This window comes from Equus quagga, chromosome 14 (genome assembly GCF_021613505.1).
Source record: "Equus quagga isolate Etosha38 chromosome 14, UCLA_HA_Equagga_1.0, whole genome shotgun sequence".
NCBI classification, from domain to species: domain Eukaryota; kingdom Metazoa; phylum Chordata; class Mammalia; order Perissodactyla; family Equidae; genus Equus; species Equus quagga.
In genome coordinates, this window is record NC_060280.1 from 51921617 (window position 1) to 51938576 (window position 16960).

Here is a 16960-nt window from a genome sequence, read left to right on the forward strand (position 1 = left end):
TCATTTTATATAATAAATTTCAAATGAATGGATGATTAGGATAACTAAAATATTTTCTTCTCTGGCAAACTTCTGAGTAAACATTACTGTGTATGGTTTCCCTACTGTTTTTGTTTTTGTAACACAGGTAAATCAATAAGCAAGTAGACTGTATTCCCAAACTCTCCAGTTATATTGCTATTTGATTTTTTAATATTTGGATGTGACTTTCATACTATAGATTAAAGGATCTACTGAAACATTTAATTAATCTTTCTATTAGCGAAATACAACCTTTCTTCATTTTCCTATATACATGCCTAAGACAGTAACTTGTTAATAAGTACTCAAATATGTGTTTAATGAATCAAAACATATGCAGTCTTCTTGTCCGAGTTCATGAAATCTAAAAGTAATTTATTTTTTTTCCAGGGAAAGTGAGGAATATCTTCAGTTCTAATACCAAGTCAGAAATTTTTTACATAAAACATCTGCCAGTCATATACTAACACTAGTGTGTACACATATTAATTGTTCCACAAAAATTCATTACATCATTAGTATGAAGCTATAATTATATTTATCAGATAGCACTGACACTCATCCACTAAAGATGTAAACCATTCTCCTTAACTTAATGCCATCATTAGAGATATGAAAATCCATTTAGAGAAAAATTTAGAAGAAGAGCGCCAAATATTACTGCAGCAACAAAAAATATGTCGAAATCGAGCACGTAGATATTTTGTGGAGTCAAATCGGAGAAAAAAGTAAGTAATTGTATTTTATTCAGAAGTGTAGAAATTCAAATTCATTATAAGTTAATAGTTTCTCTACTTTGTAGCATTTTATAAACTGAAGTCATGACAGTGCTTTTTCTATAAAATGACCAAGATTTGTGTGGCTTTGCAAATTTTATTATTGTTTTTCTGCCTAAATTACAAATATAGTGGTGTATTGTCTGGTCTACTAACCGTGACCATAGCAGTCTTTTCTTGTAGAACTTTTTATTACAGTATCATATACACTTCTTAAAATGACTGTTAAATGTATTATCTTCTTTGTTTTTTATATTATTTCATGGTAAATTAAAAGATTACCAATTAGCATTTAGTCTCTAATAAAATATAATTCAATTTTAATTTATTATTCACTTCTATATAATTTTTCTATATATGCTACCCTCATTTATCCAATCAGAAAAATGGGGGGAAATATGAATAATGGTGGAAATGTGATAAAAAGAATTTTATAAATGACTACCATAAGAAAAGGAGCTTTCTAGTATAAACTGGAAACTAGAGTAAAAATGCATGTCATTTAATCACTGCTTAACATTTTTCAAAATTTGTTTGAATTATTAGGTTTTTGTTTTGTAGACAGAGTGGTTATGCTATTTTTTAATGTTTTTACCACCTTGTCCATATTTCCACAACATATGAATAGCAGAAAGTCCCCAGAGTTTATTAACTGCATCATTTGGCATATGTTGCAAATCCCATTTGGGGAATACAAAATTGTTTGCCTGTAATTTTTTCCTAGTATTATGTTTCTCTTTAGATTAACCTTTCATTGTCTGGTGTAGTTGAGATGATTTAATAAAGCTTGTTTTTGTTTTTGTTTGTATTCATATATTTCTATTTTTCTCCTACATTTCAGCCCCTGAAGCCTGTAAAAGGCAGATGATAGGTGTTCAATAAAGATGAATAATCATATGTAAAAAGGGTCATGGGCTTTGGAGTCAGAGATCTAGGCTTAACTCCTAGCTCCATGAGTTGGAGCAAGTTATTTAATCTCTTTGAGCCTCAGTTTCTCATTTATGATTGGAATCAATAGTGTCTATTTCAAGGGATTGTTATGTGGAGCAAAAAAAGTGCTTTCTCCTACAAGTAGAGATAGTCTCCTTTCAGTATTTGTCAGTTATACTTTGCCATTGTTTGTGCTGTCTCCCCACTAGTACTCAAAAGATGTTCATAGCACAAAGCGCTCTTTATTTATTTACATTAATTGCCTAAAATTGCACATTTTTAATTTTCTTGTTATTTACTACTTTCTCATTTTTTTATTTCCCAATATTTTTCTTGTATGTTTTTATCACATTCTCAAGTATTCCTTTCTCCCACTCAGTGTCTATATAATGGAGTCTTTGTTTCCCTCCAAGGCCTGCTCCATTCATCAATAGGTACTGCTTCAAGAGATACTGGTTACCTTTAGGCCTAACGCACAACTGGCATCCTGAGACTTCCTTATCCTGCTCTTAGGAGTTGGAGCCACAGTTTCTTGCCTACCATAACATCCCTTTTTTCATTTCATTTTATTCCATTAGTTTGCTGGAGCACATCCTCAAGTAACTTTCTAGATGCTGCTTTGTAGACCAAGTAATTTTAAGTAACACACACATAAAGGAAATTAATTTATTTCCTCCATTGTTTTTAATTTTCAATTTTAGAACTATCTTTTGGTTAATAAATAAATATTCACTCAACAAGCCTAGCTGTTGAGTACCAGTGATTAAACTTTATACCAGGAGAAAACATTATTCTGCCTAATCTATTCTGCCATTAAACTTTAGAAATGACAATAATCAGATTTAATGTGACTTTGTGAAGAGAAGAAATTGAAATAAACTTTAAGAAGAACTCAAAAGGAGCCTTCAGATAGTTTTAAAAGACCGTAATGTAAGCATATAGGCTTAAAAGTTCAGATGATCAAACAAATTTCTTATGTAATTAACTGACAGAATAAGAAAGAAAAGGACAGAATAGGGAAAATTGCCCAAATAAAGAGAAGAGGAAACACTACCAAGTAATAGATGAGGGACAAGCACTTTGGAAGAGTCACTAAAATTTATAATAAAAAAGATTCCTTAAATATCCTAAAGGCAAAAAAATTACCTAGAGAATCATGAAATGATTACTTGGTGAACGTGAAGTTTGAGGTAGCGGCATTATCTATTTGCGAGAATGATGGAGTTTTGATTTCACCATGAAGCAAGAAAAATGTACCCTTAGCATAGATAAGAAGGAATTATACTTTAAGCAATGTTATATTTATCAAACATCCATATATGGATGTATAGTATAAGCTAAAAAATATAGATTCAAATAAGTTTAGATATCAGTAGATTTAAATATCCATGGCTATATTATTTATAATATATTCATCACATATTAAAGGAATTTAGGATATTTGGAAGGTATCTTTGACCATTTAAAATATTGTCATAGAGGACAGCCATTTATTCACTCAGTTGACATTTACTGGGTTTCGTATACTGGTGGATAAAAAATAAAGTGCATGATTCCTGCATTCAAGTTACTAATAGTGAAGTAATAAAGGATGGCAATGCTCTGCAATAAATACTATGATAGAGTTGCCTATGAGGTGCTATGGAAGCACATCTCATATACTACAGAGCGAGGAAGAATTCCTGGAAGAGTAAAGTCTTTTTAGATAAGCAGGAGTTAGCAGGGGACATGAGGGTTTAAGGTGTTTTATGCAAAGAGAAAAAATGTGAAAAAGCTTGATGTTATGAAATATAAGACGAGTTTTATGTGATTTAAGCACAGGAAAATGTGGAAGAATGTCAGGAGAAAAAGCTATAGAGTTGGTGGGAGACATTTCATAAAATGACTTTTGTGCCAATCTAAAGAAATTAAACCCTATCCTTAGGACTCTGCGATGCTGTTGAAAGAGTAAAATCAGAGAAATGTCATGCTCAGATTTATATTTTAGCTTATTATAGCAAAGCGGGTAGAGGATGAATGGAAAGCACAGGCTGGAGGCAAAGAGAACACATAGAAAGCTGTTATACTGACCTAAGAAAGAGAATGAATTTGGAGGTAGAGTTGGGCTTGAGTAGGTAGGGTTAATAGAAGTCAAAGTCAATTAATGGTGATACATAAAGAGCATTGTCAGAAATGAAATATTTATAGATTATGAAAAATTTGACATTTTTAATATCTTTCTAAATTACAATACACATTACTGTAATCTTTTATACAGGTTTTGATAAATGTGGTTTGATCTTTTCTTCATGCTCTAGAATCATTATTATGAGCATCAAATATTCTACTCTATTGCTATATTACCCTTGATCTATTATGCTTTATTTGGTATACAAGAGTAGCCTTTAACAGGTAAGCTTGGTGAATTCTTCTATTAAAGATTTTCTCCCTCACTTTAGTTGTAATTTCTCTTTTTTAAATTAAACTCTTTATTTTGATATCAGTATAGATTCACATGCAGTTGTAAAAAATAATACAGAGAGATCCCATGATACCCTTTACTCTGTTTCCCCCCATGGTAACATCTTGCAAAACTATAGTTCAATCTCACAAACAGGATAATGACATTTATACAGTCAAGACACAGAACATTTCCTACACCACAAAGATTCCTCACATTGCTCTTCTGTATCCACACCCACTTCCCTCCTACACCCGCCTCGTGGAAATCACTAATCTGTTCTCATTTCTACAATTTTTTTTATTTCTAGAGTGTTATAAAAATGGGATTATTCTGTATGTCACCTTTCAGGATTGGCTTTTTTCGCTCAACACATTTCTGTGGGATTTGTCCCAGTTGTCGTATGCATCAGTAGTTCATTCCTTTTTATTGCTGAGTAGTATTCCATGTTACGAGTCCATCAAAGTTTGTTTAACCCTTCACTCATTGATGGACATCTGGGTAATTTCCAGTTTGGGGTTACTATGAATAAAGCTGCTATAAATATTTGTGTGTAGGTTTTTGTGTGAATATAAGTTTTTATTTCTCTAAGATAAATGACCTGGAGTACAATTGCTGGGACATATGGTAATTGCGTGTTTAGTGTTTTAAGAAACTGCCAAATTGTTTCTCAGAGTGACTGTACCCACAGCAGTGTAAGAGTAATCCAGTTTTCTACTTCCTCACTAGCACTGGTGTTGTCACTTTTTATTTTTTGTCGTTTTTCTATTTTAGCCATTCTTAATAGATGTGTGGTAATATCTCATTGTGGTTTTAATTTTCATTTCCCTAATGGCTAATGATGCAGAATCTCTTTTCTTGTGCTTATTTGCCACCTGCCTATCCTCTTTAATGAAATTTCTCTCAATGTGTTTTATCTATTTTCTAATTAGATTATCTGCTTTTTTACTGTTGAGTTTGGAGAGCTCTCTGTATATTCTAGGTACTTGTCCTTTGTCAGATAGGTGGTTTACAAATATTTTCTCCTACACTGGAGCTTATCTTTTCGCCTTTTTAATTGGGTCTTTCCCAGAGCAAAAGGTTTTCGGTTTTTTGAAGCCCGGTTTATCAGTTCTTCTTTTTATGGATTGTGTTTTGGTGTCAAGTTTAAGAACTCTTTGCTTAGCCCTATATCCTGAAGATTATAGTTTTACAGCTAAGCCCGTGATCCATTTTAAGTTAATTTTTGTATAAGCTGTGAGACTTAGCGCAAGATTCTTTTTCTTTTTCTTTTTTCTTTTTTTTTCTTTTTTTTGCCTATGGTTGTCCAATTAGCCCAGCATCCTTTGTTAGAAAACTATCTTTTCTCCATGAATTGTTTTTGCACTCTTATCAAAAATCACTTGAGCATATTTATGTGGGTATATTTCTGGGTTCTCTGTTCTATTAAGCTATATATCTGTCCTCCGCCAATACTATACAATTTTGATTACTGTAGCTATATGTGTCTTCAAATCGTGTAGACTGGTTCCTCTCACTTTATTATTCTTTTTCAAAATTGTTTTAGGTATTCTAATTCCTTTGCCTTTACATATAAAATCTAGAATAATCTTGTCTATATCTGCAAGACACTGCCTTGTTACTGATACATGGAGATGGAAGTCTAGGTTTACCACTTAACCTCTGTTAACACCACGTTGGGGGAGGGCTCCTTATTCCTGCTGGGCAGTAGTGGGAGTTCCAGCTCCTCACATGGTTTCTATTGACACCAAGGTGAGAGTGGTCTCATTACTGCTGGATGGTGGTGAAAGTCTTGCCTCTCCACAGCCTCCTCAGACACCGTCCAACTGGGGAGAGATAGGGGCACCTGCTTACTGCTGTGTGGGTGGAAGTCCAGACTCCCCACATTGTCTCTACTAATACTGGGGTGTGGGAGGGCCTCATTACCATCAGGTGGGGATGAAAGCCCGACATTCTACTCAGCTTCTCTGACACCATCCCGGCAGCAGTGTTGGGGGCACCTTGTTAAAGCCTGGCAAGAATGGAAATGAAACCTAGGCTCCCCTCTCAGCCTTTGCCGGCAGGACCATGGCTTTTTTCTGTGGCATTTGGATGGAGTAGTAGGATTATTGTCTTAAAGTTTTCTCTTTTCATAGGTTGCCCTTCCTCATCCTGGGGCTAGAGAAAGCAAGCTTTAGTTGGGACTTTTTTTTTTTTGTCTGAGCCTATTCACATTGCCTGTTTCTCCCACTCCAAGTCTGGAATATATGAAGCCAAAAGAAAACCCAGGGAACTTACCACATGTTTTTCCTCAGGTCCCAATGTCCCTAGCCAGTCTGCCTCCTCCTCTCCACCTTTCAGACTCTTCTTGTTTATTTTTAAGTATATATAATGTCCAGGATTTTTATTTGTACTTAGTGGGAGAAATAGCAAAAAGTATGTTTACCTGTCTCTTCCCAGAAGCTAAATTTCTTTCTTTTTGATGTTAGTATTTCTCTTTCTGGAAGCCCTTTCCCTTTTCTTCCTTTGTATTTCTAGTATATTATGACCTAAGTAAAGAGAGGATTTTGTGGAACTCAATCTAAGATAACAATATATGTGAATAAGTACCTAAGAGACTCTTATGATTAGAGCTTATGAGCTTTAGTTAATTGATATTGACGTTTATTTTGGCTGACACCTCATCCTTTAGAGAAATGAGCTACTATTATATTTTCTCTTTGTAGTATGTACATTCCTAATTCTATGTGATAAATAAGAATATAGATCTTTGTTGTTTTGGTGTTTTCCTCTCCAATAGTGTGATAAGGATCATTTTAGACTTTTCATTTGTTTTCTTTTCCAGTCAAGTGACAGTGACAGACAGTAAGTTAGAAATATGATTTTAATAGAGATTTATGGGATTTCAAATAATTTTAAGTCTTGGCAAGTATAGGAATAATAACCCGGGACACATAAATTTCTTGCCAAGCAGTGAAAACTGACAGTATATTCTTGAGTTTAGTTTTATTTCTTATAGGCTGTTGGCATTACTGTTTGTTAAAAATGTTATGCTTTATTTTTAAAAACTATTTTTCCCCAGTTGCATTTTTTTAATTTGAAAGAGTGATATTTTATCTTTTTCAAAGTTCCTTTAATTTCTAATTGTCTCAAAATATAGTTGTCTTAAACTCAAATATGATCATATCTCTAGAAAGTTGTAACTACCTAAATCTGAAATATGGTTCCATCCAGAAAAAAGAATGCATCACAAAAGGCCAGCTCTCTGTTTCTGCCTGTGTCTCCTGTGACCTCAGATATTCTTAATACTACTTCTTGGGTTCTATTGTTAAAGAAAGTTGTTGCCGTGATGGTTATTTGTTCATTTCTTAAGAGTATTTTCAACAGAAGAAAATGATACTCCATAGTTGTGGGTTCCTGGGAAACCGGAACAAACAGTTTGGCATACAGCCATCATCTGATGAGGTGACTCGCTTTGAGCCAAAATAGTCTACATGTTTCATGAGGCAGAATTGCACATGTTAAACAGACCCTTCAAAAGTTGCTAAGTTACATTATTCACGGTACCCAAAATATGGAAACAATCTAAATGTTTGTTGACAGATGAATGGATAAAGAAAATGTGAGATGGATCTATATATACACATGTATATATATACCTAACATAGAATATTATTCAGCCTTAACAAAGAAGGAAATCCTGCCATTTGTGACAACATGGATGAACCTGGAGGATGTTACGCTAAATGAGATAAGTCAGACACAGAAAGACAAATATCGCATGATCTCACTTATGTGTGGAATCTAAAAAAAAGCTGAACTCATAGTAACAGAGTAGAATGGTGGTTTCCAGAGGCTGGGGACAGGGGTGAGAGAAAAGGAGAGAGATTGATCAAAGAGCACAAACTTTCAGTTATAGGATGAATAAGTTCTGGAAAACTAACATGCAGCATGGTGACTATAGTTAATAATAATGTGTTATATACTGGAACTTTACTAAGAGAGTAGAGCCCAAGAGTTCTTAACACACACACACACACACACACACACACAAAAAGGTTAACTGTGGGAGGTGATAGATATGTTAATTAGTTTGTGGTAATTATAACACACTGTATACATATAGCAAAATATGCTTTGCACCTTAAATATAAGCAATTTTTATTTATCATAAATAAGATTTTTTAAGTTGCTAAGGCAGACCATGTTTCTTTTGTGAAAAAGGCTAATTCCAGGGTTAATGGGAAGAAGCAACATACTCTTCCAACTCTAAATTCTACAATGGCAGAGAAGGTATCTTTCTTGTTTTTGTCGCCAGATCCTTTATTCCCACAGCACTTACCGTAGTGCCTGGCACATAATAGCATAAAAGGAAATCAGTAACTAGTCATTAAATGAATAAAGAAAGAACTATATTAATTATTGTTACAATTGCTTATTAAAACTTTTTATTATTGGGCCTACTATTGTGTTTAGAACTGGAAACTTCTGCTTTTTGGTCACATTGTATCCCTAGTTTAATTCAATTCAGTCTGGCATAGGCTTTATTCCCTATGATCCTGGAAAGTAGTGTGTGAAATTATTACTATCTGCATATATTTTAGCCCAGAGGACAGAGCCACCATGGAAAATATCACCTCTTAGCTTTGGAAATCCATCATTCCTCATTTCCAAACTTTGCTTAACTAGTGGTATTTCCTCAGTTTCTTAAATGCTAATTTTTTTTTTCTTTTTTCCCAACTCAAGGCCTTTGCGTGCTGTTTCTTCTGCCTAGTGTAGTTTTTCCCCCATTCTTTTTGTGACTGGCCTCCTTAGTCTGAAAATTTTAGCTTAGATGTCATGTCTCCAGAGAAATATTCCCTGTTTACTTTATTTAAAGTGAGTTCCCTTGGTTCCCTATGTTGAACTAGAGTTTCTTCATATCACTTATGACAATTAGTAATTCTTTGTTTACTTGGTTTTGTTAGCTTACCTCACTAGATTATAAATAACTGCATAGATCATATCTGTTTTACTTACTATTATAGCACCAGCAGATAAATTAAGTCAAAATAATAGATAACTGCTTTTTAAAGTGCTGTGATCTATTTGAAGTTGACATATGGTCATCAAGCATTCATTCAACAATGTTTATTAAGCATCTACCAGGTGCAAGGCTTTGTGTTAGGCCCAGGAATTCCAGAAATTAAATTTTTAGCTCCTACACTCAATGAACTCAATGAACTCAATGAGTCTGATGGGGGAGACAAACAGTTAAAATGCAATTAATTCTTTCAACAATTCTCTGAAGTACCTGCTATATTCCAAGCTCTGTGTGCTATGTGCTGACACAGACACTGTCCTTCTTATGATACTTAGTGTCTAATAAACAATACTGAAGAGTAAATACATCATTATGATTTACTGAGATAAATACTACGATAATGTTAAGCTTAATGTTCCACGGAAGACAAACTTTTGTTGTGTGTGGATATTGGGGATAGAAGTGCTTTGAAGAGAAGAGAAAAATTACAAAAAGGCTGTTACGTAGGGTAATAGAATAATATAGTGGTTCAAAACCAGGCAGAATCAGAAGCCTAGTTTAAACTCCCAGTTCTTCTACTTAGTGATTATGTGACCATGAAAAAATTACTTAACCTTTGTAAGACTCAGTTTTATCTGTCAAATATTCAACTCAGAGAACTGTTGTGAGATAAGACAAGGTAATGAATATAAAATACTTGTCATATGCAGTGCTTGGCCATAGTTAGCACTTGTAATAAGTGATTGCTATCATTACTCCATTTTCACAGGTCACCTTATGTGTAGTGACTAACTTTCCTTTGCTGGTAGCCTTCCCCCAAACTTTCTTTCTCAATCAATCCCTAGAATCCTGATTGTATCCCCTGCCCAAATACAAAAGTCAATTATATAAACACTTACCCACATGTATAGTGCCTTTGGGAAGAAAGTAAACATGGAAAATGTTTACCCCCTCCTAAAGGAAATTAAGATTTAAAGCAATTGAAGACATGTGATTGTATTAGAAACTGTTCCTAGAACCTCAAATTGAGATAAATGTGTACGCAAGTAATTTTTTAGGAGTGTAAAAAATTCTCTGCTTACAGCTTCTATTTTCTCTATCATAAAGAACATAAGAGGGAGGGAGAAGGTGATAGTGGAAAGCATGAAGAGACTAGTAAATATTTAATAGATACAACGGATGAGATATATGGAGCCATTATTGCTCTTCACTGTTGCATCTAACCATTGCTCTCCCTTTTCTTTAAAATCCCCCAGCTCTTTTGAACATCATCCCATTAAACTATACTGCTCACCGTTATCTCTTATTGCAGTCATCTATGGGATCCTTTATGGCATTCCTTGAAAGTTTTAGCACCTGTCTCTTTTTGTCTCCCTGCTGCTATTCCAGTGACCGTTCTTTGTAATTTCATTGTCTGCATAGACTATCCATCTCTGGTGGCCTGTCATTTTCTTGAACTTCACCCATTCAGTGGCACCTCACTTCAGCTATTACCAATTACTCCTCCACCTCCAAAATCTCAGTTTCAGGAATCTCAATCTCTGATCTATACTTCCTGTCTTTCCATGTCACTTCCTCTAATACTTTGAATTCAGCAATTCTAAGACTGCACCTCAGTCCATTTATCTTATCACCCTTTCTCTGTTCATTCCATCCCTTATCTTCTCACTTTTGCTCAAATGGAACTTCTTACTCCCTGGTCTGTCATTATCATTCCTTTGCATTTACCCTCAAATCACTTGTAGTCAACCTCCACCCTCATAGTAAACACTCTTCTCATTTCTGTCATCAGAATCAGTTTTGCCTGTTTTTGCATTTGTTTCAGGTTTCTTTCACTTAATGTTGAGATTCATCCATATCATTACATGTATCAGTAGTTCATTCTTTTTTCTTGCTGAGTGGTATTCTGTTGTAAAAATATGCTATAATTTGTTTATGCATTCTTCTATTGATGGGCATTAGGTTGTTCTAATTTGGGACTATTAATAAAGCTGCTGGCAGAAAGATAATTTAAGCTGAAATAGTAAAGCATGAAAGAATCAATAAGTAAGAAATCTTTTTGTGGATATATGTTTCATTTCTCCCGAGTAAACACCTAAAAGTAGAATTGCTGGGTCTTAAGCTATGTGTAGGTTTATTCATATGTGAAGCTGTCAAACAGTTTTCCATAAAGGCTGATCATTTTACACACCCACCAGCAATGTGCTTGAATCCCAGTGGCTTCATTACCTTCCCACTCAAGCTTTTTAGTTTTAGTCATATAGTAGGTATAAAATGGTTTTATTTTGTGCTTCCCTGATTAGCCATCCCTGTATGTTTTTTGTGAAGTCTCTTTTCAAATATTTTGTCCATTCTTTCATTGAGTTGTTTGTCTTCTTCTTGTTAAGTTGTAAGATTGTTTATATATTTTGAATACAATTCTTTTGTCAGAGATATATGTCACAAGTATTTTCTTTCAATCTGTGGCTTGCCCTTTCGTTTACTTAATGAAATCTTTCAAAAGAAGTTTTAAGTTTTGATGAAGTACAGTTTCTCAATTTTTTTTCTATAGACAGTTCTTTTTGTGTCCTAAGACGTTTTGTCTACCCCTAGGTTATAAATATAGTCTTCTTATTTTCTTCCAGAAAGTTTACAATTTTAGCTTTTAGGTTTAGGTTTATCATCAGTCTCAAATTATTTGTGTATGGTGTGATGTAAGGGTTGAGGTTCATTTTTTCCATAAGTTTATCTACTTGCTCCAGCACCATTTGTTGAATAAAACAATCCATTTCTCCATTTAGTGGCCTTGGCACCTCTTTCAAAAGTCAGTGGACCGTATATGTTAGTGTCTACTTGCATGCTCTATATTCTGTTCCATTGGTCTATTTATCCCTATACCAATCCTACACTGCCTTGGTTATTGTAGCATTATAGCAGGAATTCTCAAAAGCCACACTGTTGACACTTTGGAAGAGATCATTCTTTGTTGTGGGGGGCTGCCTATGAACTGTAGGAGGTTTAGCAGCATCCCTGACCTCTATTCACTAGATACCAGTAACACACCCCTGTCGTGACAATTAAAAATGTCTCCAGACTTTGCCAAAGATCCACTGAGGGGGAAGGAGCAAAATTGCCCCCAGTTGAGAACCACTGTTTTATAGTGAAGTAAGGTAGTGTGAGTCCTCCAATTTTGTTTTAATTCAAGATTGTTTTGCCTATTCTATTTATTTTTGCTTTTCTGTATAAATAAACCTGCCCGGTTTTGCATGGAATTGTGATGAATATATAGATCAACTTAGGGGGACTTGATATCTTAACAATACTGAGTGTTGCAATACGTGAAAGCCATGAATATAGCATATCATTTCCTCCTCATGATTTTTTTTGTTTGTTTAATTTCTCTGAAAAGAAATGTCAGCATTTTCTGATTTTCAGTCTAGAGGTCTTGCGTGTCTTTTGTTAAATGACTCCTAAGTATTTCATATTTTGTGATGCTATATTAAATGAATGTGTTTAAATTTCATTTTCCATTGTTTGCTGCTTATATGTAGAAATACAATTGATTTTTCTATACCAATCCTGTATTCTGAGAACTTGTTAAATTCATTCCTTAGTTCTAGGAGTTATTTTATAAATTCCTTAAAATTTTCTATTTGTATAATTAAGTCATCTGTAAATAAAGGGAATGTAACGTCTACGTTTCCAATTTATATGCCTTTTATTTTTGTGTTGGCTTTATTGAACTTTCTAGGACCTCCAATGCAATGGGGAATATAAGTAATAGGAGTGAGCATCTTTGCCTTCTACCCTTTTGGGAGGAAATATTCACCATTCATCATTATGCTACTAGCCTAGGGATTTTTGGTAGATGGCCTTCATCACATTGAGGAAGTTTCCTTTCATTCCTAGTCTGTGGAGAGTTCTTATCATGAATGTGCCCTGAATATTGTCAAATACTTCTTATTCATTTGTTTTGGCAATCATATAACTTTTTCCCTTTGTCAATATTGTGAATTGTACTGATTAATTTTGAAATGTTAAGGCAACCATGCATTACAGAGAGAACTCTGTAGGACTTTATAAATTTTACTAACATTTTCATAAACAACTTTAGTCTATGTGATCTCTATTTTTTTGTTCACTATTTCATTGGTTTCTTTTTTTATTTTTGTTAGTTCCTTTCTTCTTACTTTAGGATAAGTTTGCTTATCTTCTAGCTTCTTAAGGTGGAAACTGAAATCATTGATTTTAAACCTATCTCCTTTTCTAATATAGGCATTTAAAGTTATAAATTTCCTTCTGAACAATCTTATAACAAAATTAAACAAATCTGATATCCTGTATTTTCATTTTCATTTAGTCTAAAATGTTTTCTCGCTTTGCTTTTGATTTCTTCTTTGACCCATGGCTTATTTAGAAACATGTTGTTATTGTGGTTTTCAATTTCCAATTATTTGGAGCTTTTCCAGATATCATAATTGATTTCTAATTTGAAACTATTTTGGTCAGAGAACGTGCTCTGTAAAATTTAAATCTTATGAAATTCATTGACATTTATTTTATGGCTCAACGTAAGATTTCTTATGGTGTACTTGAAAAGAATGTGCAATACAACCGTTGGGTATAAATAGTTGTTGCTCTATAAATATCAACAAGGTCAAAGTAGTTGACCATGTTGTTCAAATCTGTATTCTTACTGATATCTTTTATCTGGTTGTTTTGTCAAATATTAAGAAAGGGATGTTACAATATGCAACTATGATTGTGGATTTGCCAGTTTCTCCCTTTAGTTCTGCATTTGCTTCATGTATCTTGAAGGTCTGTTATTAGATATATTTATGATTTTTATGTCTTCCTGATGAATTGACCCTTTTATCATTACAAAACATTGTTTACATCTTTGGTATTACTCCTTGTCTTAAAGCCTACTTTGTCTGATATTAATTTAGTCAAATAAATTTCTTCTGCTTTTCCATCCTTTTGCTTTTGACCTATCTGGATTTGCACTGATCCTCTTGGGTCCTGCTTTATATCCAATCTAGCATGTGCTAAATCAGAAACTGTGAACTGTGAAGGGTTTGAGATTTTAACCTATTTGCAAACCAGTGATTTAGCTTACCACAATTTCATATGTATTTGTAGCAGGCTGGAAAAAAACACAAAATTCCCTCATTCAAAGACAAAGACTGTATATTACTCATGGAAGAAGCAGCAGCCAAAGTAGTATCTTGTATCAGTTCCCCAACCTCCAGTCCCCACAGGGCAATACAGTGAGGGCCAGACAGTACCTGTACATGCAGTGGGGTTCATTATACACTAGGAACCACAAAATTTGAAAACTCTGATCTTATACGTGGCTGCTGCCTATCCTCACCACCAGAGAGAGAGAGAGAGAGAGAGGCCTTATCTTTACTCTGGAATGTAAGCAAGTATTATCTGGGGAAGCGAAGGAGACACCTCTGTCTTTACTACCCCAGACTGTCTTCATGAAGGGAGACCTCTGTAAGGTTTACTATCCTGGAGTGTTTCCTTATACAAACACTTTTAATTTGGCTGTAAATGCCTTTACTCAGAGGACCTGAACTGTGCAGAAACATGAAATATTCAAAGAGAATGTCTCCCCCAAAATAAGACTTTGCCTTTTAAAGAGCGCTCAGTCCATTTACATTTAATAACTATTGAAATGGTTTGATTTAGTTCTATCATTTAAGTATTTTCTATTAATTCTGTATTTTTTCTACTTTTTGTGTTTTCCTCCTTTCCTGCCATTCTTTGAGTTGGTCCACAAAAAATTCAATTTTACTTTTTTTAGTGGCTCCCCTATGATTACAACATTCATACCTAACTATTTAGAGCTACTATTAGACCATTTCACATCAAAATGTAAAGATCTTTCAATACTGTAAGTCGATTTACCTCACCAACACTGCTGGCATTATTTGTGCTATTGTTGTCATTTCTTTTACATCTATACATGTTATAAGCCTCACAAAACTATGTGGTAATTTTTGCGTTAAATCCTCAGTTGTCTTTTTAACAGTAAGAGAAAAGAGAATAACATATTCTTTTCCATTTTCCCACATACTTATTGTTTCTAGTGTTCTTCATTCCTTTGTGTAGATCCAAGTTTCCATCTGGTATAGTTTCCCTTTTAGCTTGAAGAATTCCTTTGGCATTTCTTGTAGTACAGGACCTCTGGCAACAAACACTCTCAGCTTTTGTTTATCTAAAGATAACTTTATTTTACTTTCATTTTTGAAATATAGTTGCACTGAATATAGAGTTCTGAGCTAGCAGCTATTTTCTTTTAGCACTTTAAAAACACCACTCTATTCTCTTCCAATCTCCATGTTTCTCCTGAGAAGCTGGCTGTCATTCATATTGTTGTTCCCTTATATGTAATGTCCTTTTTCTATGACTACTTTCAAGATTTTATCTTTATCTTTGGTTTTCAGCAGTTTAACTAAAATCTGCCTAGGTCCATGTTCTTGATATTTATCTTAGTAGGAGTTCACTGAGCTTTCATCTGTAATGTAATACTTTTTCACCAAATTTAGAAAATTTTAAGCCATAGTTATTCAAATGTTTTCTGCCTCATTCTTTTTCTTTCTTTTCTATTTTTGGGACTCTGATTACACATATCTTGTACACATACACGTGATAATGACCACTTATCATTTAGTGACCCATGGATCACTAAAGCTGTTATTCATTATTTTCTGTCTTTTTCACTCTGTTCTTCAAATTAGCTAATTTCTATTAATCTGTCCTCATGTTTACTCTCTTCTTATATCTCCAATCTGCTGTTAAGCCTACTAGTAAAATTTTTATTTCAGATACTATAGAACCATTTGGTTCTTCTTTTAAAATAACTTTCATTTCTCTCCTATGTTTTCCTTTAAGTGCTCAAGCTGTAAAAGGTCCTCACACATTCAGTATTTTGAATTTACTAATATAAAACCAATGTAAATATCAATTACATTTTCTCTCTCTTACAATAGTAAAAATGGATAATGGTTAACAAATTTTTATTTATTATTCCTTGCTTCCTAGAATCTTTTCAGGATCTCTTATCTTTACAGTACCAATGAGTTGGTGATTAATTCATTTTGCCTGTTTTGAGATATTAAAGAACAAATAACTTATTTTTTTGTTTTTGTGTCTGCTATGCCACATAAGTGTTCACTGTCTTATTTGACAACTCAGATATGAGATATCACTGAACAACATCACGTACTTGAACTAGAGGAAAGTTTACATAACCATTATTTAATAAATTCTCTTAAGCATGTAGGCAGCCATGGATTTCTCAAGCCAACTGTCAGATTTATCTAGAGTTAGCTCCATATCAACCAGATTAAGGGACAGACCATCAAAGCATTTTCCCAGGAAAAAAACAAATCTATAAGGATCACTGAAACATCACTAAAGTAAATCAGTAATATGTATCAACTAAGGTTTCCTCCTTACCTAGCTAGATAAATGTAAATTGTTCTCATTACCAGTGAAATAGACAGTGTCTTAGAAGAAAAATACAAAAAATACCTTGAACAGACATCTGTTAAAAAATCTTTATATATATATAGTAAGTGTAAATTGTTTTGTACAATTGCATGCTGCACTATCAGCCATGAGACATAGAGGTGACAGTTGCCTAAACTGGCAGTTGCAATGCACTGATACTCTGAAACTGAATAATTTATGGCACAGTGCTATTTACTGAGAACACTTCATTTTATTATCAAAAACTAATTTCCAATATGCCCTTAAATTTTCTTAGAAAAGCATATATAATAAATGGATTTAATAAAT

General features: G+C 33.8%; 1 protein-coding gene across 2 annotated transcripts in view; it reads left to right on the plus strand.

Moving 5' to 3' along the window:
- The window catches only part of CEP126 (centrosomal protein 126), a 70607-nt gene that overhangs the window by 6335 nt on the left and 47312 nt on the right, over nucleotides 1-16960 (plus strand). For both annotated transcript variants that reach the window (XM_046684655.1, XM_046684657.1), the window contains exon 2: nucleotides 630-749. In XM_046684655.1, the coding sequence (XP_046540611.1) occupies nucleotides 630-749 (120 nt within the window). The remainder of the gene's footprint in view (nucleotides 1-629; nucleotides 750-16960) is intronic.